The sequence below is a fragment of the Neophocaena asiaeorientalis genome, unplaced genomic scaffold (genome assembly GCF_003031525.2).
Source record: "Neophocaena asiaeorientalis asiaeorientalis breed wild unplaced genomic scaffold, Neophocaena_asiaeorientalis_V1.1 scaffold67, whole genome shotgun sequence".
NCBI classification, from domain to species: Eukaryota; Metazoa; Chordata; class Mammalia; order Artiodactyla; family Phocoenidae; genus Neophocaena; species Neophocaena asiaeorientalis.
This window is the reverse complement of record NW_020173731.1, coordinates 4,470,506-4,494,804: the sequence shown is the minus strand read 5'-3', so window position 1 is coordinate 4,494,804 and position 24,299 is coordinate 4,470,506. Positions and strand designations below refer to the sequence as shown.

The 24,299-nt window shown below is 37.2% G+C and overlaps 1 protein-coding gene and 1 pseudogene across 3 annotated transcripts in view; one reads left to right on the top strand and one right to left on the bottom strand.

The window, feature by feature from the left end:
* Nucleotides 1–24,299, top strand: part of RPS6KC1 (ribosomal protein S6 kinase C1) — a 209,075-nt gene that overhangs the window by 18,722 nt on the left and 166,054 nt on the right. For all 3 annotated transcript variants that reach the window (XM_024751108.1, XM_024751107.1, XM_024751106.1), the window contains exons 2-3: nucleotides 4,437–4,472; nucleotides 10,809–10,929. In XM_024751108.1, coding sequence (XP_024606876.1) covers nucleotides 4,437–4,472; nucleotides 10,809–10,929 — 157 coding nt within the window. The remainder of the gene's footprint in view (nucleotides 1–4,436; nucleotides 4,473–10,808; nucleotides 10,930–24,299) is intronic.
* On the bottom strand, nucleotides 11,155–11,902 carry LOC112403566 (NADH dehydrogenase [ubiquinone] flavoprotein 2, mitochondrial-like; annotated as a pseudogene).

Here is a 24,299-nt window from a genome sequence, read left to right as displayed (position 1 = left end):
CCGCCCCACCACATGCCTAGCACAGTGCCTTGAACAGTATTAGCATGGATATGGACTTTCTCTCTTAATACTAAAAAAGAGGCTAAGAAGCAGTTAGGACTGATTCTTGGAGTGATTACAGAGTAATCACTCTGAGGGTAGAGTGAGGAAGAAGGGTAGAAGGAGGAAGAAGAACCTACAAAAGAGAAGCAAAAAAACCAAAGAGGAAAGAGGAGAATCAGGCCCTCTACTTTCCAGACATGATTTTCACTAAGCTTTGTTTATGTTGTTTGGGAAAAGGATAATTAATGCTCAGGAAATAGCTTTTGACTTAATTTTCTGAACTATGCCTAAGTAAATTTTCCTCCTTTCATATGAGAAGTATGTGAGGGTGAAGAGAAGTTCCATTTGGGAGCTTAAAAATTAAAGACCTTTGGGACTTCCCTGGTGGTCCAGTGGTTAAGAATCCACCTTCTAGTGCAGGGGATGCAGGTTTGATCCCTGGTCCGGGAACTAAGATCCCACATGCCGCGGGGCAACTAAGCCCGCATGCTGCAACTACTGAGCATGTGAGCCATGACTAGATAGCGCATGTGCCGCAATTACAGAGCCCACGTGCTCTGGAGCCCATGCGCCACACCTGAGCCGGCGTGCCACAACTAGAGAAAAGCCCCTGCACTGCAATGAAAAGCCTTCATGCCACAGTGAAAGATCCCGTATGTTGCAACAAAGATCCCATGTGCTACAACTAAGACCCAACACAGCCAAAAATAAAGTAAATACATAAATAAATATTAAAAAATAATTTAAGACCTTCACTTAGGTAGTTTGAGTACTTAGGCTTTGATTTTCTGTAATAACCATGAGTAACTTACTGTGAAAACATTGAAGGTCTTAAGTCACTAAACTGTTCTTGTCTGCTTCTGGGATGCCACTGTGGTCTGGACAAGGAGAATTCAGTGAGCATTCAGTATCATGGGAAGCACCTAGGGTGAAGCACTTCTTACTCTGTTGCTTAGCACACTACAGTCTTGCACACCACCAGACTGTGAGCTCTGGGAGGTGTGAAGGCGGGGACTTTTCTTTTGCTCACCATCGTAGCCCCAGCACACAGCAGAAGTATGTGAGCCAGTAAGAGTGTGGATGAGGAATCGTAATCAGATTGGTTATTTCTGATGAAATGGTTTTAAAATTGTGGATATCATTAGGGGATTACTAATGTATTTTTGCTTATTGCAGTACACATATATTTGATTTCTGTAATGGCTTACCGGAGGAAAATCTAAAATGTGATACTTCTGATACATACACCAAACCAGGAAATAATTTCTTTTGTCACAAAAAGATCATTTGCATGTGTAAAAGAAGATTATTTAAAATAGCAAGGTACTTTAGTATATTTATAAAATGATTGAGTTGTAAATTAAGGAAATTAGTAAAATTTCAGAAAGGTACATCTTAGAATGTAAGGAACAGCTGAATAAATCTTATTGCCAGTGATCATATGTTGATTATTTTTGGTGGGTGGATATTAGTGGATTGATTATCTCTAACTTTCTTCTCGTTACCACATTTTACAAAAATATAAGAAAAAATTATAGGAGGCAAAATTAAATCATTTAATTATGTGAAACACACCATACTTTTGGAAGGGTGTGTGTGTTTCCAAAAACTTTTGGAAAGTTTTTTCAGGGAGGGTTGGAATTTGAAAGTAATAGCTAAAATCCAGTATTTGAATAATCTATGGTTGTTAGTTACCTTTCTAACCTCTTACTTTAAATCTGTGTTGTTTAGTATGGTAGCCATTAGCCGTATGTGGCTACTTTTATTTAAAATTTAATTTAAATGAAATAAAATTAAAAATTAAGTTGTTCACTTGCAGTAGCCATATTTCAAGTGCCAGTAGCCACACAGAAGCATGTGGCCAGAGGCTACTGTGTTGAACAGTGCAGATAGGGAACATTTCCTTCCATCATCAGACAAAGTACTATTGGACAGCACTGTTCTAAATTAATGAAAATTGCTAAGAGATTTCACCAAATTTTATATCCTGAAAATTGGAGAATAGAGTGGCAAGAAATTGAAAACCTTTTCTGTTGGCATTCTTTTTTAAAAATTTATTTATTTATTTTGGGCTGTGTTGGGTCTTCATTGCTGTGCACGGGGTTTCTCTTGTTGCAGCGAGTGGGGGTACTCTTTGTTGCGGTGCGTGGGCTTCTCATTGTGGTGGCTTCTCTTGTTGTGGAGCACGGGCTCTAGGCGTGTGGGCTTCAGTAGTTGTGGCACGCAGGCTCAGTAGTTGCAGCTCACAGGCTGTAGAGCACAGGCTCAGTAGTTGTGGCGCACGGTCTTAGTTGCTTCGTGGCATGTGGGATCTTCCCGGACCAGGGTTCGAATCCGTGTCCCCTGCATTGGCAGGCAGATTCTTAACCACTCTGCCACCAGGGAAGTCCCTCTGTTAGCATTCTTGTGTTAAATTCTCTAGTAAGAGAGAGAGGGAGATGACTTTTTAATTATGGAGTTCTTGCTCTGTTCGTACTTGATGTCAATTACAGCCAGGCCAGGCAGGGACTATTATCCCTATTTTACAGAGGAGATCAAACCTAGGGAGTATTATCCTCATTTTACAGAGGAGACCAAACCTGTAAGTGGAGCAACTATAATTTGAACCCAGGTTTGTCTGACTTTAAATAGTATACTTTTTGTTTTGGACCTCAGGAGTAGTGTTGAGTTGATTGTAATCTCCCAGTTCATTGTCACCAGTCATCAAGGACTTTTTTCCTCTCATCCACAGGCAACCATTTTAATATGTTTGATGTATCTTTTTGTTTGTGTCTGCAAAATACATACTGTAGCATCAAATTCATGATTTTTATGTTTGCGTAGAGGGTATTATGTATCTAATGTGAGATTTTCCTACTCTACAATGCTGTTTGATGATTTAAGCACCCAACCTTCTTCTTTTTTGTAAATTTTGTGAGGAATTTTTGTAAATGGTGTTAGACTTTTTGTAAATGGTGTTAGACTTTTTGGCTTGCTCAGGGAATATTGATAGGATTATTTGTCCCCAAATGATGTATATAATTTTTAAAATGTAATCCTTGAATATTTACTGAATATTTACCACAAGTCAGCTACTGGCCAGGGGAGTATAGCAGTGAACAAAATAGACAAAAGTCCTTGCCTACACACAGGTTACAAAATAGATAACAAGTAAAATACATAGCATAATATTTTGAAAACCATAAATCAGGGGAAAAGGATAGAGAATGCCAGGTGTGAGTAGAGCTGTATTTTAAATAGGAAGGACAGAAAAGTCCTCGCTGAGAAATTGACATTTGGGTAAAGATTTGAAAGAGATGAAGGAACAACCCATGAAAATACTGAGGGGAAAAGCATTTCAGGCAAAGGGAACAGTGAGCATGGTAGCCCTCAGGTAGGGGTGGGGATGCACTTGATAAATTTGACCTCCTGGAAGAGAGATCTGTGTGGGTGGAAAGATGGGGTGGGGGTCCAAGAGGTAATGGGGTTAGGTCCTAGGGCCTTGCAGGATAGTAAGGGATGATGCCAGGTGCCAATCACACCTTAAAGGCCCATATGCAGTCAGTCTTAGGAATTTAAATTTGAATTTAACTGTAAAATGCAGCTCGCAATTGACCCTAAAGCTCCTTGCATTCCAGCTTGTCCAGCATTCCTTCTCTTGTGTCTGGAATCCTCTCCTCCCCCTCATCCTTCATCTTTGATATTTTCCCTGACCTTTTCTGTCTGTCTTATTTGCACCCGCATCCCTGTTCCTATCTCAGTCTGTACTTACAGTATGGCCATCTTATCATGTTTACTGTTTTATGCCTTCAGCCAGGAGCTCCTTAAGGATGAGGATGATGTATATAATTTTTTACGGGTTACTTTTGTTTTCTTCTTCACCATTAGGAGGTCAGTGATTACTTCTAACAGATAGTGGTGTATGGGAGCATTGTGGTTGCTGTTTTTTTTTTTAACTTGAAATTTTTATTGAGCTAATTGTAGATTCACATACAGTTGTAAGAAATAATACAGAAAAAAAGCCAAAAAATGAAAAATAAAAAAAAAGGAAAAAGAAAAAAAGCAGTGCTATCCTTTTGTATACTTTGTCCAGGTGCAGCTGCTTTTTATGCTTCTGATTTATATGTAGGCTGGAAAGGGGGATAGACAAGCTGTTAGAATTATGTCAAGTAAGAGGGAAAGCATGAGGTATTCTCTTGTGAATGTAATAATACATGAACTTTAGCATGTGGACTTTATTTTAGTTGCCTTTTTGCTTAATTTTTTAGTATGTGTTTCAGATACCGAAGTTATTATATAACTGACTCCTGTGTAAGTGATATAATATAGTATTTCTTTTTCTTTAAGCAAATTGAATTTTTCATACAAATTCTGTTGAAAGTAATGAAATGATTTATGTGTATGCTTTGTTTTAGGTTGTTTCACGAAGAAATCCAGAGGATGTCCAGGAGGTAACATGTTTATCCATATGAAAATTTTATTTTATGTATTTGACAAAAATTTAAATGCTTTATTGAGGAAACAATTATTTGTATGTCAGTTTTTGTATTTGTATGTTTATCTGGAGATTGTCTGCAATTCATTAAACAATAGCTGAAGTGTCTCATTTCAGACCTATTAAGTACATGTTAAGTTTCAGTAGGTGTTAAGTTATATAAATAAGAATTTCAGGAATTATAGTGCCGTTTAATAATGTGATAATTTTTCTGATAACTACCACTCATAAGATTTCAGTATCAGTTAAGGGCCCCTCTTTACCTATTTCAAAATCATGCCTGTTTGGTAAAAAAAAAAAAAAAAAAAAAGAAAGTATTTGGTAACTAGTACTAATTTTAAAGATCATAATAATAAATTATGTGTTTCCATTTACTTTCATTTTTATACTGAGTTGGCATGTTGGAAAACAGCTTTGGGTGTAGATGTTTCTTTTTAAAATTTTGTAGTTCTTTTACAGACTATTTCCCTCTTTCTGAAATAACAGCTTGTTATATTTTTGCTTAAAACTGTGGAATTCTCTATTTATAATTACTTTATCCATGTTATATATCCTTTAGGAATCCTAACTGTGAGGAGTTAGCTTTTTTTTAACATTTTAAAATTTACTTTCATTTTGGTCCTTGTTTATTTACAGTAGGATTAGAAGAGCATATATATATGTATATATTTTTTTCTTCCTACTAAAGTGTTTAAAACAGATGTTGTAAATTGGCAGTCTTGATTCTGCAAGTTATTTTTTTAATTGCATTTTAATGTCTTCAGGTGGGCTATATGCTATCTATTTAGCCACAAGCCCCACTACTCCTTACTGTACATACCTGGCTTGATTCATAGATTTAAGTTGATTGTTTGCTGCTGGTTGGTTTGAATTTGTGACACATATTTAGATAATATTTTAACTTTTATATATTACCATTACTTGCTATATCTGATCTGATACTTGTTTTTGTCCTGTTGTTAAAAAGAGTTCAATAAAAGACACATTTTAAAATGATTTCATACTTTTTCCTTAGGGGTTTTAAGATATCTCACCCCACCCCCCACCTATAGCCAGGAAGAGAATATTGTAATATTGTTATTTAGGAAGAAAAGGCTATATCTATATCTATGTCTAGATCTGTATCTATATATCTCTATCCTTTCAAAATGGCAGTGAAAATAACTTGTACCTTTGATTGATAAAGTACTGTTTTTACTTAAGTGTCAGTTGATTAGTATGAACTATTCCTTAGAATTCTATTAATTATGTTGAATTAATGGTCAATACCAGGCTATTCTGCTTTTGAAAATTTACGACTCTGTTAGAATTGAAAATGGGTTGTGTTTCTGTGCTGTAGTGATTGCTGTGCTGTAGTTTGTAGCTTGATGTTCCCCTTTTCCAGGGAGAATCCTGAACCAACCTATCCATGAACATACTCTCTGCCATTTCCTTAATCCTTTTTTGGGGAAATATCTTTTATAATAACAACTGTTGGTGAACCATTCATCAGAAAACTCTTGTAAGTGTCCTTTAGTTAGATGATTGCATGGTCCTTTGTTAGAAATGGAATAAAAATTTGAAAAGAATGTCTTCTGTCTAGCTTGCTTCTTGAAGTATAAATAACCTTGAAGTTATAGCAACATTTTTTTGGTTTCCCACGTATTTCATTTAATTAAACATTGGAATTCTTATTTAGGAGAGGAATTTTACCACCTAGAATTTGTTTCTATTTCCTTTTTTTTTCACTTCCTTTCTCTGTTAACAGATTCATTTAGTTATTGCTTAGAATTTAGTCATGCTTCACAAGTGCTATTGAAGATCAGTAGATATACTGCTTGTCTAAGCAAGTATAGGGCTAATAATATGGTATCCTTATAAAAGTGGAGAAATTTGGCTCTTTTATACACACACACACACACCCCTTGGTGCATGCTACCAGATAGCTCTGTTTTCTTTCTAAGGATGCCAAAACACTCACATGGAGTAAATAATTTAAAATTATCCAGGATAGTTTTTTCTTTTTATCTTTTAAAAATTCCCTCTAAATTTTTATTTATTAAGAGCAGCATGGGTGAATCTTAAGGGGGACAGCAATAGTTAATGGGGCTTCTTGTTTAGTAGATTCTCTAGAGCAGGGGTCCCCAGTGCCCTGGGCCACGGACTGGTACTGATCCGTGGGCTGTCAGGAACTGGGCCACACAGCAGGAGGTGAGTGGCAGGTGAGCGAGCAAAGCTTCATCTGCTGCTCCCCATTGCTCGAGTTACCGCATGACCCCCCCATGTCTCCCCCTCCCTCCCCCCCCAGTCCGTGGAAAAAGTGTCTTCCACGAAACTGGTCCCTGGTGCCAAAAAGGTTGGGGACCACTGCTCTGAACACTTGCAGAAGGTAAAGAAAAAGATGGAGATGTTGTGCCCTCCTCCCCCAACCTTTAAAAAAAACAGTAACCTATAGCTCTGTTTCTCTCTAGGTAGTAAATTTCACTGGGGAAATGTGGGAAAGGAGAATCAGAATAGAACTTTCTATGTATCATGTCAGAAATCTCTAACGTTGAAGTCATTTCATAAATAAAATAGTTTTAGAAAAGCTATTTGAGCACATTTGGAAATGGTCAAGGGAAAGAAAAAGCTCTTCAAAAGGGGAGGAAAGAAAATCTGTAAGCAGATAGTATGGTAGTGATGTTACAGGAAAAGATGATCCAGCTAGTTTTAAATACTATATGAGAGTAAAAAGGACAAAGTTAATTGAATTGAGTGGTTTTGTAAAAGATCTAAATTTTTTGGGTATCGTTAAGAGAAATTATCTGAAAAGAAAGCATTTGTTTTATGTAAAAAGTATTTAAGGCGGTGTTTTTAATGAAAATTAAGCTTTTATTAAATTTGTAGTCTATTATGATTGTCACTGAACTAATATTTAATTGAGGAATTTTATTCAGAGTAACTATAATAAATAGGAAATTTCTGCAGGGTTGGTTCTGCAGAGCAATAGCTGTTAATATAACTTTTTTTTTCCTGATAGGAAAGAATTGATTTTTAGAAAAAATATGTTTTACATGTATCTTTTGGGACTTTGTATAGTCCAGTTATAGACATCCATACTTGCTGATGTAATGGACATGTGCTTTTGTTCACATTTACATGTTGAAGATTTCTAGAAATGTCCAAGCTCAAAAGGAGTAAGAAGAAAAGGAGGCAGTAGATGGTGACATTTTTGGGATGCTTTGATTTCCTGCCTTTTTTGAGGGTTTATATTTGCTCTTAGGTATTTCACTTCTACGGTCTTAGAGTCCAGAATAAGGAATATACGAGTGAATAAATTAGGGCATGGTGAAGAAACACAGATTCTCTAATTCTTGCTGTGACAGACTATCTACTGGTTTATATGCCATGGTATTATTATTCTTATTGTGATTCAATTGTTAACTTTTGCCCTTTAAGTTACTCTGACTTCATCTGAAAATGACCCTAACTAGAATATAAATTTTTTTTTTTTTTTTTTGCTGTACGCGGACCTCTCACTGTTGTGGCCTCTCCTGTTGTGGAGCAGAGGCTCTGGACGCGCAGGCTCAGCGGCCATGGCTCACGGGCCCAGCTGCTCCATGGCATGTGGGATCTTCCCGGACCGGGGCACGAACCCATATCCCCTGCATCGGCAGGCGGACTCTAGAATATAAATTTTATCTGCAGATTTAATTGTTTCCATGAGCTTCAGTCTTTTGAATAGTTCTCATGTCTGGTTTATAATGGCTTTAAGGATTGCATTTCCCTTATGTAAGATTACTGTCATGAGGACTTCGTTGGTGGCGCAGTGGTTAAGAATCCACCTGCCAATGTAGGCACGGGTTCGAGCCCTGGTCCGGAAAGATCCCACGTGCCACAGAGCAGCTAAGCCTGTGCGCCACAACTACTGAGCCTGCGCTCTAGAGCCCGCGAGCCACAACTACTGAGCCCGCATGCCACAACTACTGAGCCTACGTGCTACAACTACTGAAGCCCACGCACCTAGAGCCCGTGCTCCGCAACAAGAGAAGCCACCTCAGTGAGAAGCCCGCGCACCGCAACGAAGGGTAGTCCACACTCGCCGCAACTAGAGAAAGCCCCAGCGTGGCAACAAAGACCTAACACAGACAAAAAAAAAAAAAAAAAGTTTACTGTCATGAGCCCACCACCCATTTCCCCCTTAAGCCCTTGGCAAGTGTGGTAGCACCGTAATTTGATCTATTTAAAAAATATAAAAATAACACTATTTTCCCGTGACAAATATCAAAATTAGAAACTACAGAGAAGCAAGATATGAAAATTAAAATCACTTGTAATCTCACTGTCCTGAGACCTTCTACTTTTCGAGTGTTGGTTTGGCTCTCTCAGTTCCTCTTACTCTGTCTTTTACTGGAACTGTTGATTTTCTGCTGTCAGCATTTGTCTTGTTTACTTCCATTTAAAATAAAATCTCTTCTTCCATCCAGGTGTCATGTGTCATGGCATAGCTGAGCTTCTTAAATACTTACTTTGTGCTTGGTTTCTTCTTTACTTCTGCCTGACCCCCATCATTCAGTTGTTAGATTCCTCATCTTGTTAGAAATGCTGAGAAATGTTTTCTGAGTGATTACCACCTCTCTCCCGATGACTCCCCAGTTAATACCTCTTGTTTAGTTTTTGCTCTTGAACTCCAAACCTGTCTTTTCTATTGGACAACTCCAATTAAATGCCTCACATGCACCTAAATAAAATATGTCTAAAATTGAACTTCGTTCTTACCTCAAAACAGCATTTTCTCCTTTGCTCTTTACCTTAGGGAATAACACTACTATTTATCTAGTTGCAAAAGCCAAAATTTTAGTAATTATATTTGGCATCTCACTCTCCTTTTAAATACTTCATTCCCAACCACTTCTCTCTCTCTGTCTTTTTTTGTTGTTGTTGTTCTAGCTATTATGTCCCTTCAGTGTGCCCACCTAAGTCAGTACTTTGTGTAGGTGCTCCTTCCATAATACGCTTGAGCTGTTGTTTTAAGCATTTATCATGCTGTCTTGTGATGTAGTTATTGTGTTGGCTTATTCTTCCTAATTTGACAGGGAACTCTTTAAAGGAGGGAGTTTGTTTCTCATTTCTTCATCCTTTGTGCCAACACAGTGCCTAGCATAAAGTAGGCTCATGAAAATATTTGTTTTGATGACTATTTTTGTTGTCAAGTAAATGAATAAAAGGAAGGATAAGGAGGAAGCAGTTTGTTTAAATTAATTCGTATTATAGTCTGACTAGTCTCCTAGGATTAAAAGCAAGTCTCCTTTTATTAAAGCAAGACACTTAGTAATCATGGTAGAATTTTTGATAGTATGGCAGAGTTTAGTGAAGAATTTCTTATATACAGGAGTAGATTTTTTGACAAGTCTCTTAAATCACACTTGGTTACCTCTTTGGCCTAAGATTTGCTTATTAGCATTACACTATTGAGTTTGTTAGAAGTGAAATAATTAGGTTTTTCAGAAGTAAAGGCCCCAATATACCAGGTAATGGAATTAAAAACTCAGTTTTACCCTATTTTGTGGCAACTGAGGGGCTGAATCAGCGACATCAAGGCCATGTGTCAAATTCTTTTTATTAAGTGTTTTTTTCTTTCTAATTTAATCTAAATAAGTTTAGACAATAATTTAAACTAATGAAAGTAAACTTTTACATGTTGTATAATCTAAATGATTGTTATTTTGTTTTTTGAAATATCCTAATTTTAGTGGTATTCTGATCAGGATTTACCTTGCCTCCAGAAATCTTGTTACTATTTTTATTGAGGTTTATGAAATGCAAAAGTTTAGGTTAATTATTTGCTACAAAGCCATTTTTTTCCAGTGTTTTTCAGATTATTCTTTTAGGCAAGTGCTGAGTATGTTTTTTATGTTTAAAAATTGTCTAAACGACTTTGTGTTTATAAACATGCTGTTTTTGAGATGAATATATATTTTGACATCTAACTCGTTTCCAGGGTAATAGTAATTAATGTTTGAAGAGGTTAAGTGACATTTTATGTAGTGTAAGCCTTTTTTGTACCAGGTTGATATTTTTCCAGTATGAAGAAAATAGTACTTGTTTAAAATGAAATTTAAAAAGCCAAACAGAACAGTTTGAGGAAGAATTGCTGCTTTATATTTTTAAATAAAATATTATTAGTTAATTTTAGACAGTTAACCATATTGGTTAGAACATATATGTTTGCCTTTGCATGACAATTTTGAGCACTTGAATAAAAAGATTATTTGTTTTTCAGATATCTATGGTTTCACTGTGAGTTACACATTTAATTATCTTCTCTCTTTAGATAATTGTATGGAAGAGATACAGTGACTTTAAGAAACTACACAAAGAACTATGGCAAATTCACAAAAACTTATTTCGACGTTCAGAATTGTTTCCTCCATTTGCTAAAGGAATAGTGTTTGGTAAGTGATTATTTTGAAATTGTGATTTTGAAAAGTGATGATTAGCTAATTATGTATATATACTGAACACTGAAACACTGTACCATGAAGTCAGAAGCCCCTTATTAAGATAATTCCTATCATGCCTCAAGCAACTGAAGTTGTTTTTTCATGTTCTTTTTTTTTTTTTAAGATAGGAGATTCCTATTTTATTTCTCCAGTGACATATTTGCTATTGAATATAAATTAAAGGCCTGCTTGCACACCAAAGCCAAGTCCTTTAGGTGGTTCAGTCAAAGAGGTAAGACCTCTGGCTGATTCACATGAGAATCGTCCACTCCTTGGCCCAGATTCTGGGATTTTGCCAGCTTTGGATTCATCAGTAATTTCTTCAGTATCCTTAAGTGTCAGATCCTCATAGTAGTTGTCATTTATTTGAATCATTGGTGCATTTACACAGGCCCCTAAACATTCCACTTCTATAAGAGTGAAAAGTTTGTCAGGTGTAGTCTCCCCAACCTTTATTCCAAGCTTTTTCTGAGTGGTCTCCAGTATGCTGTCAGAATTTCGAAGCATGCAAGGTATAGTAGTGCAGACTTGAATATGATACTTTCAACTGGCTTTCTATTATACATTGTATAAAAAGTTGCTACTTCATATACTCTCATTGGAGGTATTTATAAAACTTCTGCAGTCTTGTTCATAGCAGAGATGGGCAGCCATCCATTCTGTCTTTGGGCTAAATCCAGGACTGGAAGCACAGCTGCTGCTTTATGCCATTCTGGGTAGTTTTTTACAATGGCCTCTATCCTCTTATAGTTTTCTGGTGTTAAATCAAATGGAGTATCTGGGTTATTCTCAGGAGTATCTCTCTGCACAAGTAAGGCTCCTCCAGCTCCATTCTGCACAGCTGTCTTAGGCACATTCCTTATATGTCTTCCCCACTGGGTGGTGAGGCAGGCCGCGTGAGCCCGAGTGCCACCGAGAGGAACATGGCAGGCCAAACTGCAGACCTTTCAGGTCACCTGTTTTTTCATGTTCTTGCTGTGGTTTTGTTAACTCAGAATGCATTTACTCCTTTCTTTCATGAAAAAACAGCACCAGAACAACAACTCAAACTCTGACTGATGAAGCAAATAGAAAAACCCTGTAGGAACATGGGTGACATTGAATTATTCTTATACAGTTGTCCCTTGGTGTCTGTGGGGGATTGGTTCCAGGACGCCCTGTGGATACCAGAATCTGTGGATGCTCAAGTCCCTTATATAAAATGGTGTTGTGTAGTCAGCCCTCTGGATCTGCAGGTTCTGCATCTATGGATTCAACCAACTGTGGATCGACACCTCATATAAGTGAAATCATACAGTATTTGTCCTTTTGTGACTGGCTCATTTCACTTAGCATAATTTCTCAAGATTCACCTATGTTGTATCAATAGCATGTGTCAAAATTTCCTTCTTGTGTCTGAATATAGTCCATTGTGTGTGTAGACACCATTTTGTTTATTTTTTCATCCATCAGTGAACACTTGGATTGCTTTTACATTTTGGCTATTAAAAATAATACTGCTGTGAACATGGGTGTACACATATCAGTTCAATTCCTGCTTTTAATTCTTTGTGGTATATACTGAAAGTGGAATTACTGGATCATATGGTAATTTTATTTTTAATTTTTTGAGGAACCACCATATTGTTTTCCTTAGTGGCTGCTCTATTTTACATTTCCACTAGCTGTGCATAAGGGTTCCAGTTTCTCTTCCTCCTTGCCAACACTTGTTATTTTCTGTTATTTTGATACTTTGGTGTTCCTTTTTTTGCCTTTGTTTTCACTTACTTAGTTTACTTTTTCTTTTTCTTTTATTTTTTGCGGTACACGGGCCTCTCACTGTTGTGGCCTCTTCCATTGCGGAGCACAGGCTCTGGACGTGCAGGCTCAGCGGCCATGGCTCACGGGCCCAGCTGCTCCGGGGCAAGAACCCGTGTCCCCTGCATCGGCAGGCGGACTCTCAACCACTGCGCCACCAGGAAAGCCCTTAGTTTACTTTTTTTTTATATTAAATTCTCTTTGTTAAAAAAATTCTCTTTGTTAAAATAATTGCTATGTTTTTTAATCCCTTGACTGTACCTTGACCAATAGAGTACAGAATGTTATTTCTTGTTTTTTCTATAACTTTACCATAAATTTTCTTGTATGGACAGCTTTACATTCATCCTGTTATTTATTTTAAAATTAATTAATTAATTTTTGGCTGTGTTGAGTCTTCATTGCTGCGTGCTGGCTTTCTCTAGTTGTGGCGAGTGGGGGCTACTGTTGGTTGTGGTGCACGGGTTCTCATTGTGGCGTCTTCTCTTGTTGCGGAGCACAGGCTCTAGGCATGCAGGCTTCAGTAGTTGTGGCATGCGGGCTCAATAGTTGTGGCTCACAGGTTCTAGAGCGCAGGCTCAGTAGTTGTGGAGCATGGGCTTAGTTGCTTCATGGCATGTGGGATCTTCCTGGACCAGGGCTCGAACCCATGTCCCCTGCATTGGCAGGCAGATTCTTAGCCACTGCGCCACCAGGGAAGTCCCATCCTGTTATTTTTTAAAAATCAATTTCTGCATGTGGAGTTGTAGAGTCAAAGTATATGGATGTTATTTTTCAAACTAGACAGTTTTTTTTTCAGGTTATAAAGTACCATATGCAAATAACTCAGATGATACAGAAAACTACTTAAAATAAAAATTCAACCTTAATACCATTTCCTAGATGGTATAACATTTTAGCATAATTTTTAGATTCTGTGTGTGTGTGTCTGTGTGTGCTTGTGCTTGTGTGTACATATGAGTATGCACATGCTTCTTTACCTTTCTGTACATTTAAACTTCAAAATTGAAGTCTTGCTAAATGTAGTCTTGAAACCTCTTTTTCATACAGTGGTATATTGTGATTGTCTTTTCGTATCAATAAAAGAATCTACATTATTAATTTTAATAGATGCATAGTATTTCGGTTTTTGTATATACCATGATTTATTAACCAACCTTTTACTCATATATTATTTTTAGTTTTTTTGCTATTATAAACAACACTGCTTAATATTCTTATTTGTACACTGTAATGCAGATGTGCAATTATTTAATTAGGATAAATTCCTGGGAGCAAAATTGCTTGGTCAAAGGGTATGCATATTTCTGTGACTTTTGTTGCATATTGCATTATTATTTTCAAATAATTTTAACATCAGTATTCTTTATACATTGGAATAACTTTAGAAGTCAAAGTAATGCAGGTATACCTAAGAAAACGGAAAAACAAAGCACAAAACAAAGCTAATAGAAGAATGTTCAATAAAAAGCAGTAGTTTCCTGGAGAGCAGCATCAGGATCATGGTAGCATGAGATGATCCCTTCTTTCCCCTTCAGTCTATAACTAGTAGAACAACTCAACAAAGTTTCCTTTGCCTAACAGAACAGGATGCTGAAGAGATCCACACATTTTTACATCTGAAGGTGACTGGACTGAGCACATAGAGGAGGTGGAACCAGGGGAACAGTGGAGGTGGTACCTGCAACTCCAGCCCCTGGCCATGGTGACTGAGTCCACAGCCCCAGGGAATGTGGTAACAGCAGTGGAGGCAGTGCACATGACTCTGGCCTTCCAGCTGCAATGGCACCTGCAGCCACAGGGGACCATGCAGCAGGGCATGTGATCCCGCTGATGCACTGTCAAAAGTCAATGATAAGGAAAGAATTTTAAAGGCAGCCAGGGGAAAAAAGATAATAACCTACAAAGGTACCCCCCCATTGGGCTTTCAGCAGACTTCTCATCAGAAACTCTGTTGTCTGGGAGAGAGTGTGATAACATACTCAGAATACTGAAAGATAAAAAATGTCAGCCAAGAATAGTCTATCTGGCAAAGTCGTCCTTCATGTGAAGGAGAAATAAAGGCTTGCCCACACAAACAAAAGCTAAGGCAATTTATCACCATTATACCTGTCTTATAAGAAGTGTTGAAAGGAGCTCTTCTACCTGAAATGGAAATGCAAAAGTACACAAAACTTCGAGTAAGGTGATAAATAGAATCAGAAAGTACAGCTCTGTGGCAGAATAGGTTGTTAAACACAATTGTGACATAAAGATTAAAGGGAAAAAAAGCATTAAAAATAACTAGCTACTTCAACTTGGTAATTAACTCACAACATAATAAGGGATAATATGTGACAACAAAAACATAAAAGGGGAAAAAGAAACATAAAAGGGGAAGAGGGAAAGGATGGAACTGTATAGGCAAATGAAGATATGATACTATCAGCATAAAAAGGACTATCTTATCTATGAGATGTTTTATACAAACCTTATGATAACCACAAAACAAAAAATCTAGAGCAGAAACATGAAACATAAAAAAGAGAAAACTGAGCAAAACATCACAGAAAAACACCAAACTGGGACTGCTCTGGTGGTGCAGTGGATAAGATTCTGCACTCCCAATGCATGGGGCCTGGGTTCAATCCCTGGTCAGGGAACTAGATCCCACATTCATGCCACAACTAAGAGTCCACATGCCACAACTAAGGAGCTGGTGAGCTGCAACCAAATAAATAAATATTAAAAATAAAAAAATCTTAAAAAAACCCCCAAGAACACCAAACTAAAATGACAGACACAAACACAAGAAAAAAGAAACAATGAAGATAGAGAGCAACCAGAAAATGATAAATAAATGGCAGTACTAAGTCTTCATATGTCACTAATCATCCGAAATGTAAATGGATTGAATTCAATCAAAAGAAACAGTGACCAGATGGATTAAAAAATAAGACCCAACTATTTGTTGCCTCTGGGATACTCAGCTCTAAAGACAAATACAGGCTCATTGTAAAGAGATGGAAGATGATACTCCAAGCAAATGGCAGCCAAAAGAAAGCAGGTGTAGCCATACTTAGACAAAAATAGACTTCAAGTCAAAAAACTAACGAGACAAAGATGGTCATTATATAATGGTAAAGGGAACAGTCTGTCAAGAAGACATGACATTTACTAATAATATATACATCTAACATAGCACCAAAATATATAAAGCAATTATATAACAGTCGTAAAGGGAGAAACTGACAGCAACATAATAATAGTAGGGGACTTTAACACCCCACTTACATCAATGGATAGATCATCCAGACAGAAAGTCAACAAGGAAATATTGGCCTTAAATGAAACATTAGACTAGACTTATTAAATAGATATATACAGAACATTCCATCCAAAAGCAATAGAATACACATTTTTCTCAAGTGCACATGGAGTGTTTTCAAGGATAGACCATATGTTGGGACAAATATCAAGTCTCTTTAAGAAGATTGATCAACTACAAGAAGGCTGGAAAAGGTCACAAATATATGGAGACTAAACAACATGCTGCTGAACAGCTATTGGTCAATGAAGGAATCAAAAAAAGACATGAAAATAAGATGTACCAAAATCTGTGGGATGCAGCAAAAGCAGTTCTAAAACAGAAGTTTATAGCAGTATAAGCCCACTTCAGGAAACAAGAAGAATCTCAAATAATCTAACCTTACAGCTAAAGGAACTAGAAGAAAAGAACAAATGAAGCACAAAGTCAGTAGAAGGAAGAATGTAATAAAAATCAGAGTGGAAATAAATGAAATAGAGAATTAAATGAAAGAAAAGATCAGTGAAACTAAGAGCTGGTTCTTTGAAAAGGTAAACAAAATTGACAAACCTTTAGCTAGACTCACTACGAAAAAAGAGAAGGCTCAAATAAATAAAATCAGAAATGAAAGAGGTGAAGTTACACTGAAATACAAAGGATTATATAAGAGACTGATATGAACAAATATGCCAGCAAATTGGGCAGCCTGTAAGAATTGGATAAGTTCTTAGAATCATACAAGCTTTCAAGTCTGAAACATGAAGAAATATAAAATCTGAATAGACTGATCACTAGTAAAGAGATTGAAACAGTAACCAAAAACCTTCCAAAAAAACAGAAGTCCAGGACCAGATGGCTTCACTGGTGAATTCTGTGAAACATTCGAAGAAGATTTAATACCTGTCCTTCTCAAACCCTTCCAAATAAATTGAAAAGAAGGGAATGACTCTCAACACATTTTATGAGGCCAACATTACCCTGATACCAAAGCCAGATAAGGACAACACACAAAAGAGAAAATTACAGGCCAGTATCTCTGATGAGCATAGGTGCAAAAATCTTCAACAAAATATTAAACAAATTGAATACAACAATACATTAAAAGGATAATACACCAAGATCAAGTGACATTCCTTCCAGGGATACAAGGATGGTTCAGTGTCTGCAAATCAATTAACGTTCTACACCACATTAATGAAACGAAGGATAAAAATCATATGATCATTTCGATAGATGCAGAAAAAGCATTTGACAGTTTTCAATATCCATTTATGATAAAAACTTTCAATAAAATAAAATGGGTACAGAAGAAATGTACCTAAACATAAACGTATCTAAACATAATAAAGGCCATATATGACAAACTCATAGCTACCATCATATTCAGTGGTGAAAAACTGAAAGGTATTCTTCTATCAGTGGGATCAGGATGCCTGCTGTTGCCACTCTTATTCAACATAGTATTGGAAGTCCTACCCAGAGCAGTTAGGCAAGAAAAAGAAATAAAAGCCATCCAAATTGGAAAGGAAGTAAAACTGTCACTATTTGCAGATGACATGATTTTATATATAGAAACCCCTAAAGATTTCACCAAAAAACTATTAGAAATATTAAACGAATATAGTAAATTTGCAGGGTAGGAAATAAAAGTACAAAACTCTGTTGCATTTTTATACCCTAACAATTAACTAGCAGAAAGAGAAATTAAGAAAACAGTCCCATTTGTAATCCCAACAAAAAGAATAAAATACCTAGGAATAAACTTAACCAAGGAGGTGACAGATTTGTACGCTGAGAACTGTAAGGCATTGTTGAAAGAAACTGAAGAAGACACAAAGTAATGGAAAGATATCCCATGTTCATGGATTGGAAGAATTAACATTGGTAAAGTGTCCATATTACCTAAAGCAATCTACAGATTCAATGCGATCACTGTCAAAATCTCAACATTTTTCACAGAAATTGAACAAAAAAATCCTAAAATTTGTATGGAATCACAAAAGACCCAGAACAGCCAAAATAATCCTGAGAAAAATGAACAAAGCTGGAGATATCACACTCCCTGATTTCAAATTATACTACAAAGCTGTACTAATCAAAATAGCATGTTATTGGCAGAAAACAGGCACACAGATCAATGGGACAGAACTGAGAGCCCAGAAACAAACCCAGACATATATGGATAACTAATTACAATGAAGTAACCAAGAAAGTACAGTGGAGAAAGGAAAGTCGCTTCAATAAATGGTGTTGGGAAAACTGGATAGACACATGCAAAAGAATGAAACTAGACCACTATTTTATACCATACACAGAAATTAACTCAAAATGGATTAAAGATTTGAATGTCAGATCTGAAAGCATAAAATTCCTAGAAGAAAGCATAGGCAGTACTCTCTTTGATATTAGTCTTAGCAATAATTTTTTGGATATGTCTCCTCAGGCAAAGGAAATAAAGGCAAAAATAAATGGGATGACATCAAACTAAAAAGCTTCAGCACAGCAAATGAAACCATTAACAAAATAAAAAGACAACTTACTGAGTGGGAGAAGGTACTTGCAAATTGTATATCTGATAAAGGGTTAATATCCAAAATATATAAAGAACTCATACAACTCAACAACAAAGAAAACCAAACAGCCTGATTAAAAAATGGGCAGAAAATCTGAATAGATCTTTTTCCAAAGACATACAGATGTCCAACAGGCACATAAAAGATGTTCAACATCACTAATTATTAGGGAAATGCAAATCAAAATCACAGTTATGTACCCCCTCATGCTCATTAGAATGGTGATTATCAAAAGTGTTGGAAAGGATGTGAAGAAAAGGGAACCCTCATACAGTGGTGGTGGGAAGGTAAATTTGTGCAGCCACAGTGGAAACCAGTGTGGAGATTTCTCAAAAACTTAATAGAAATACCATATGATCCAGCTATTTCACTTCTGGGTATTTATCTGAAGAATATGAAAACACTAATTTGAAAAGATATATGCAGACCTTTGTTTATTGCTGCATTATTTAAAAAATCCATGATATGGAAACAACCTAAATGCCATTGATAGATGGATGGATGAAGAAGATGTGGTGTATATATATGCAATCAGATACTACACAGCCATAAAAAGGAATGAAATCTTGCCATCTGCAAAAGCATGAATGGACCTAGAGGGTATTATGTTAAGTGAAATAAATCAGATGGAGAAAGACAAATACTCAAAAAAAAAAAAGCTGTAATTTTCCACTCTACCCATCTTCCTCCCAGTTTTGCTTCTAGAGAGAACTGACTTTTATCTTTTTTATTTTTCATTTCTTGAGTGTGTATTCCATATCCATAATAGTAAGTTTATACCTTTTTTTTTTCTTTGACATAACAGCTTATGACATGTTTTTGACTTTTTACTCTGGCAGGTAAGAATTTGACTTACCATGTTCCCTTGTATTATTACATAATATTTTTAGTTCCTCTGTTGACTGCATCTCTGTTTCTTGTTCCATAACTATGGACAATACCATTTGTCTCTGTAAGATGAATCTAAGAGCATATTTGTCCTTTCTTTTACCTCTTTAGCCCCTTTCACCACTCAGCGTATTTTAACATTTGTCAAAGGTGATAGTATTTGTATTCTGTTCAATAATCATTATTAAGATTCAGTACTTAATCTGTAGAATGATTTTCAAATCTGCAATTTAATAGACATCATGTGTAACATTTGTATTATTATGACTATGTGAATATTGTTCATTATTATGTTAGGTAGTATGCCAGAATCACATTTTGTTCTCTAAGTTTAATTGTGATGACTACTGTGACAATGTAGTTTTTTGAAAAACTTTTTTTAACATCTTTATTGGAGTATAATTGCTCCACAGTGTTGTGTTAGTTTCTGTTGTATAACAAAGTGAATCAGCTATACATATACATATATCCCCATATCCCCTCCCTCTTGTGTCTCCCTCCCACCTTCCCTATCCCACCCCTCTAGGTGGTCACAAAGCACCGAGCTGATCTCCCTGTGCTAGGTGGCTGCTTCCCACTAGCTATCTATTTTACGTTTGGTAGTGTATATATGTCCATGCCACTCTCTCACTTTGTCCCAGTTTACCCTTCCCCCTCCCCATGTCCTCAAGTCCATTCTCTACATCTTTATTTCTGTCCTGCCCCTAGGTTCGTTAGAACCCTTTTTTCTTTCTTTTTAGATTCCATATGTATGTGTTAGCATACAGTATTTGTTTTTCTCTTTCAGACTTACTTCACTCTGTATGACAGACTCTGGGTCCATCCACTTCACTACAAATAACTCAATTTCATTTTGTTTTATGGCTGAGTAATATTTCATTGTGTATATGTGCCACATCTTCTTTATCCATTCATCTGTTGATGGACACTTAGGTTGCTTCCATGTCCTGGCTATTGTAAATAGAGCTGAAATGAACATTGTAGTACGTGACTCTTTCTGAATTATGGTTTTCTCACAGTATATGCCCAGTAGTGGAATTGCTGGGTCATATGGTAGTTCTATTTTTAGTTTTTTAAGGATCCTCCATACTGTTCTCGATAGTGGCTGTATCCATTTACATTATGGACGTGCAGGCTCCGGACGCACAGGCTCAGCAGCCATGGCTCATGGGCCCAGCCGCTCCGCGGCATGTGGGACCTTCCGGACCGGGGCATGAACCCGTGTCCCTTGCATCGCCAGGCGGACTCTCAACCACTGCGCCACCAGGGAAGCCCTCATTTGTAGTTTTGATTTGCGTTTCTCTAATGATTAGTGATGTTGAGCATCCTTTCATGTGTTTGTTGGCAATCTGTCTATCCTCTTTGGAGAAATGTCTATTTAGGTCTTCTGCCCATTTTTGGATTGGGTTGGTTGTTTTTTTGATATTGAGCTGCATGAGCTGCTTGTATATTCTGGAGATTAATCCTTTGTCAGTTGCTTCATTTACAAATATTTTCTCCCATTCTGAGGGTTGTCTTTTGGTCTTGTTTATGGTTTCCTTTGCTATGCAAAAACTTTTAAGTTTCATTAGGTCCCATTTGTTTATTTTTGTTTTTATTTCCATTTCTCTAGGAGGTGGGTCAAAAAGGATCTTACTGTGATTTATGTCAAAGAGTGTTCTTCCTGTTTTCCTCTAGGAGTTTTATAGTGTCTGGCCTTACATTTAGGACAATGTAGTTTTAATAGCGTCTTTTTTTCTTATACTACATAGGTAAGTCAAATCCATGCTGCATGCTAGTTTGCTAAATATTTGGACCATGCCTTTTGTGATAGACAGTCTCCTCCTCCTCTCCTGCTAGTTACACATTGGTGTCTTCTCTTCCCAGGGATTGGTCTTTGGGACCAGTAGCATAAGGAAAAGTGACAGTATGTCATTTCTGAGATTAGGTTGTAAAGGCCATGGCTTCTCTCTTGGGGATGTTCCCTCCCTCTCTCTCTCATTACTTGCTCTGAGGTTTACCAGCTTTCATATTGTAAGGACACTCATGCAGCCTATGACTAGGCCCCCATGGAGAGGAACAGAGGGCAACAGCCAACACCCTGCAGGCATCTGACACCTGGCACAACCATGTGAATGAACTTAGATGCAGATTCTCCAGTCCCTGTAGAACTTTGAGACGACTGCAACACTGACTGACAGCTTGACTGCAGCCTCATGAGAGACCTTGAGCTAGAACCATCCAGCCAAGCCACTTTTGGATTCCTAACTATCAGAGGTTGTGTGAGATACTAATGTTTATTGTTGTAGGCTGCTAAGTTTGGGGGTAGTTTGTTACATAGCAATGACTACTTAATAGATTTTTTTTTTTTTTTAACCTGTAAGTAGAGTGCTGTTATGACAAAAAACAAAAGATGTGGAGAGTGGCTTTGGAATGAGCCGTGGGCTTTGAGGAGAGTGTGAGGGCCTGAAGTGTCCTGAAGAAGCTGTTCATAGAAGCTTCATGGTCATTGATAAGACTGCAGGTGAGGGTTTGCAGGAAAATCAGGTAACTGTTACTGGAAATTAGAGGAAGGTAGTGGATCCTTCTTATGTAGTTGCAGAAAGTCTAGCCACATGGTTGCATACAGTTATTTGGAAAGTAGAAAATGTACCAAAGAAGAGGGTAATGTAGCTAAGGAGATTTCCAACCAGAGTGTTTAATAAGTATGGTGTGGTTTCTTCTTGCTGCTTTTAGTAAAATGTGAGAGGAGAGAGAAATTAAAGGAAGGATTGTTTTTGTGGGGGCTTAAAACAATAGAACGTTATTTTCTTGCAGTTCTGGGCGCCAGAAGTCTGAAATAAGTATCTTTGGGCAGAAATCAAGGCGTCAGGAGGGCCTAGAGCCTCTAGGGAAGAATATGGTCCTTGCTTCTTTCAGTTTTTGGTGACTGGGTATGTTCCTTGGCTTGTGCCAGCATCATGTCAATCTTCAAAGCCCTCATCTTCAAACCTCTGTCTGCTTCATCTTCATATTGCCTTCTCTGTGAAATCTCTCTCTGTTTCTCTCTTATAAGAACATTTGTGATGGCATTTAGTGCCCACCCTGATAACTCAGGATAATCTCAAGATCCTTAATCAAAAGTGCAAAGACTCTTTGTCCGAATAACGTATCATCTACAAGTTCCAGGAAATTGGACCTGGTATCTTTGGGGTCATTTTTTAGACTATCGCATATATTCACCTTCCTCCCTTCCTCCATGTCTCCATCCCTCTCTCCCTTCCTTCTTCCTTCCTTTCTTCCAAAACTTTTAAGATCATGAATATATCCTGCTCTTTTACAAAATTGCCTCTTAGATTTAGCATCCATTGATTCTTGCATGAACCAATGTTTGCATGATGGCTACAAAATAATGATTTTTCCAGTTCCAGCACCCCTTCCACATTAATGATTATCCTCCCTTCTCACTTTATCTGTGTATCTTTGTTAACTATTCTTCTTTTTACTTGTATCTGTTTATCTGTCTATACAGCTATATGTCTGTGTATTGTATCTGTCTGTATATTTATCCATCTATCCATTATTTATTTGGACACATATACCTATTTTTTTCCCCTAATAGTTTAGAATTCATTAATGTACTTAATTATTTTGATGCTCAGATTGTCCTAGTTTTGACCAGTAGGAGACCTTTTACTCTGGCTTTTCTGTCCTTGTAACTTCTTCCTATCAAAATTTTTTTTAAAAGTACTTCTTACTTTTAGGCATAAGAAGATGTTCATTGCTCATCTTGAATTTATTATGCTCCAGCCCTGGAATCAGCTGTCTTTTCACAGAGCCCTGGTTGCTTTTTGTGGGGAATGATTTTAGAAACTATGTTAGTTATCAATTTATTGCATTTTAGCTCCAAATCAACCTTTTATTACCTTATTGGACCTACTGTTCCAACTGGCATGTATAAACTTAATCTGCAGAGGGTGTTGGAGGGACCCTGTGGGAGATAGGATTTGGGTGTACTTCTGTTCCTGCTTGCTGTGTTGCCAGTGGCATGTGCGTGTGTGGGCTGCCCAGTGTGCTCATCCTCTAGCAAATTTTGTTGCCCGTTCCTGTCTGGGGCTTCCTGCCTTCCACCCTTGGCCTGCTGACACCACAGCAAAATTTCTTGTTTGTCAGTTCCAGCCTGCAGTTCCTTGTGCACCGACTTTGGCCCTCCTACTATGGAACAGGTGTGGCTCGGGCAGCCCAGCTAACTTCTCTTACCCAGTGTGCTGCAGCCACAGTCTCCATGAGATCTGAAGTCCAGCCTTGGGGACGAGGCGCCCCTTACAAGTACTGCCTTTGGTTTTCTCTCTCCACCCTAGGATATTCCTTATAGTTCTGTTTTATTCCTTCTTAGTAGTTAATCTTGTGTAAATAGTTAATAATTCTTTGTAAGACTTTTCCTGTTCAAATTGCTGTGTGGATTCCATTTTTTGGCTGGACTCTGGCTGCCACAGAGACGAAGAGACGACTGCCTGGGCAGTAGATAAGCTCATGGTAGCTTGCTTTTAGGCTCTTTCAGCTGCTATAGTTGGGAAACGCAATGCATTTATGTACATACATATTACAATGCATACATAATACCTACTTCCATTCATATACAAACCTGCATATATACATGTATATGTACACATATATTTTTATATTCACGTACATATACATATTTCAGAGTTGTGTGTGATAGCTTTTGCCAAACAAATTTTTATATGTTCAGTTCTATTCTTTTTTTTTTTTTTTTTTTTTTTTTTTTTTGGGTACGGGGCCCTCCCCCTTTTGTGCCC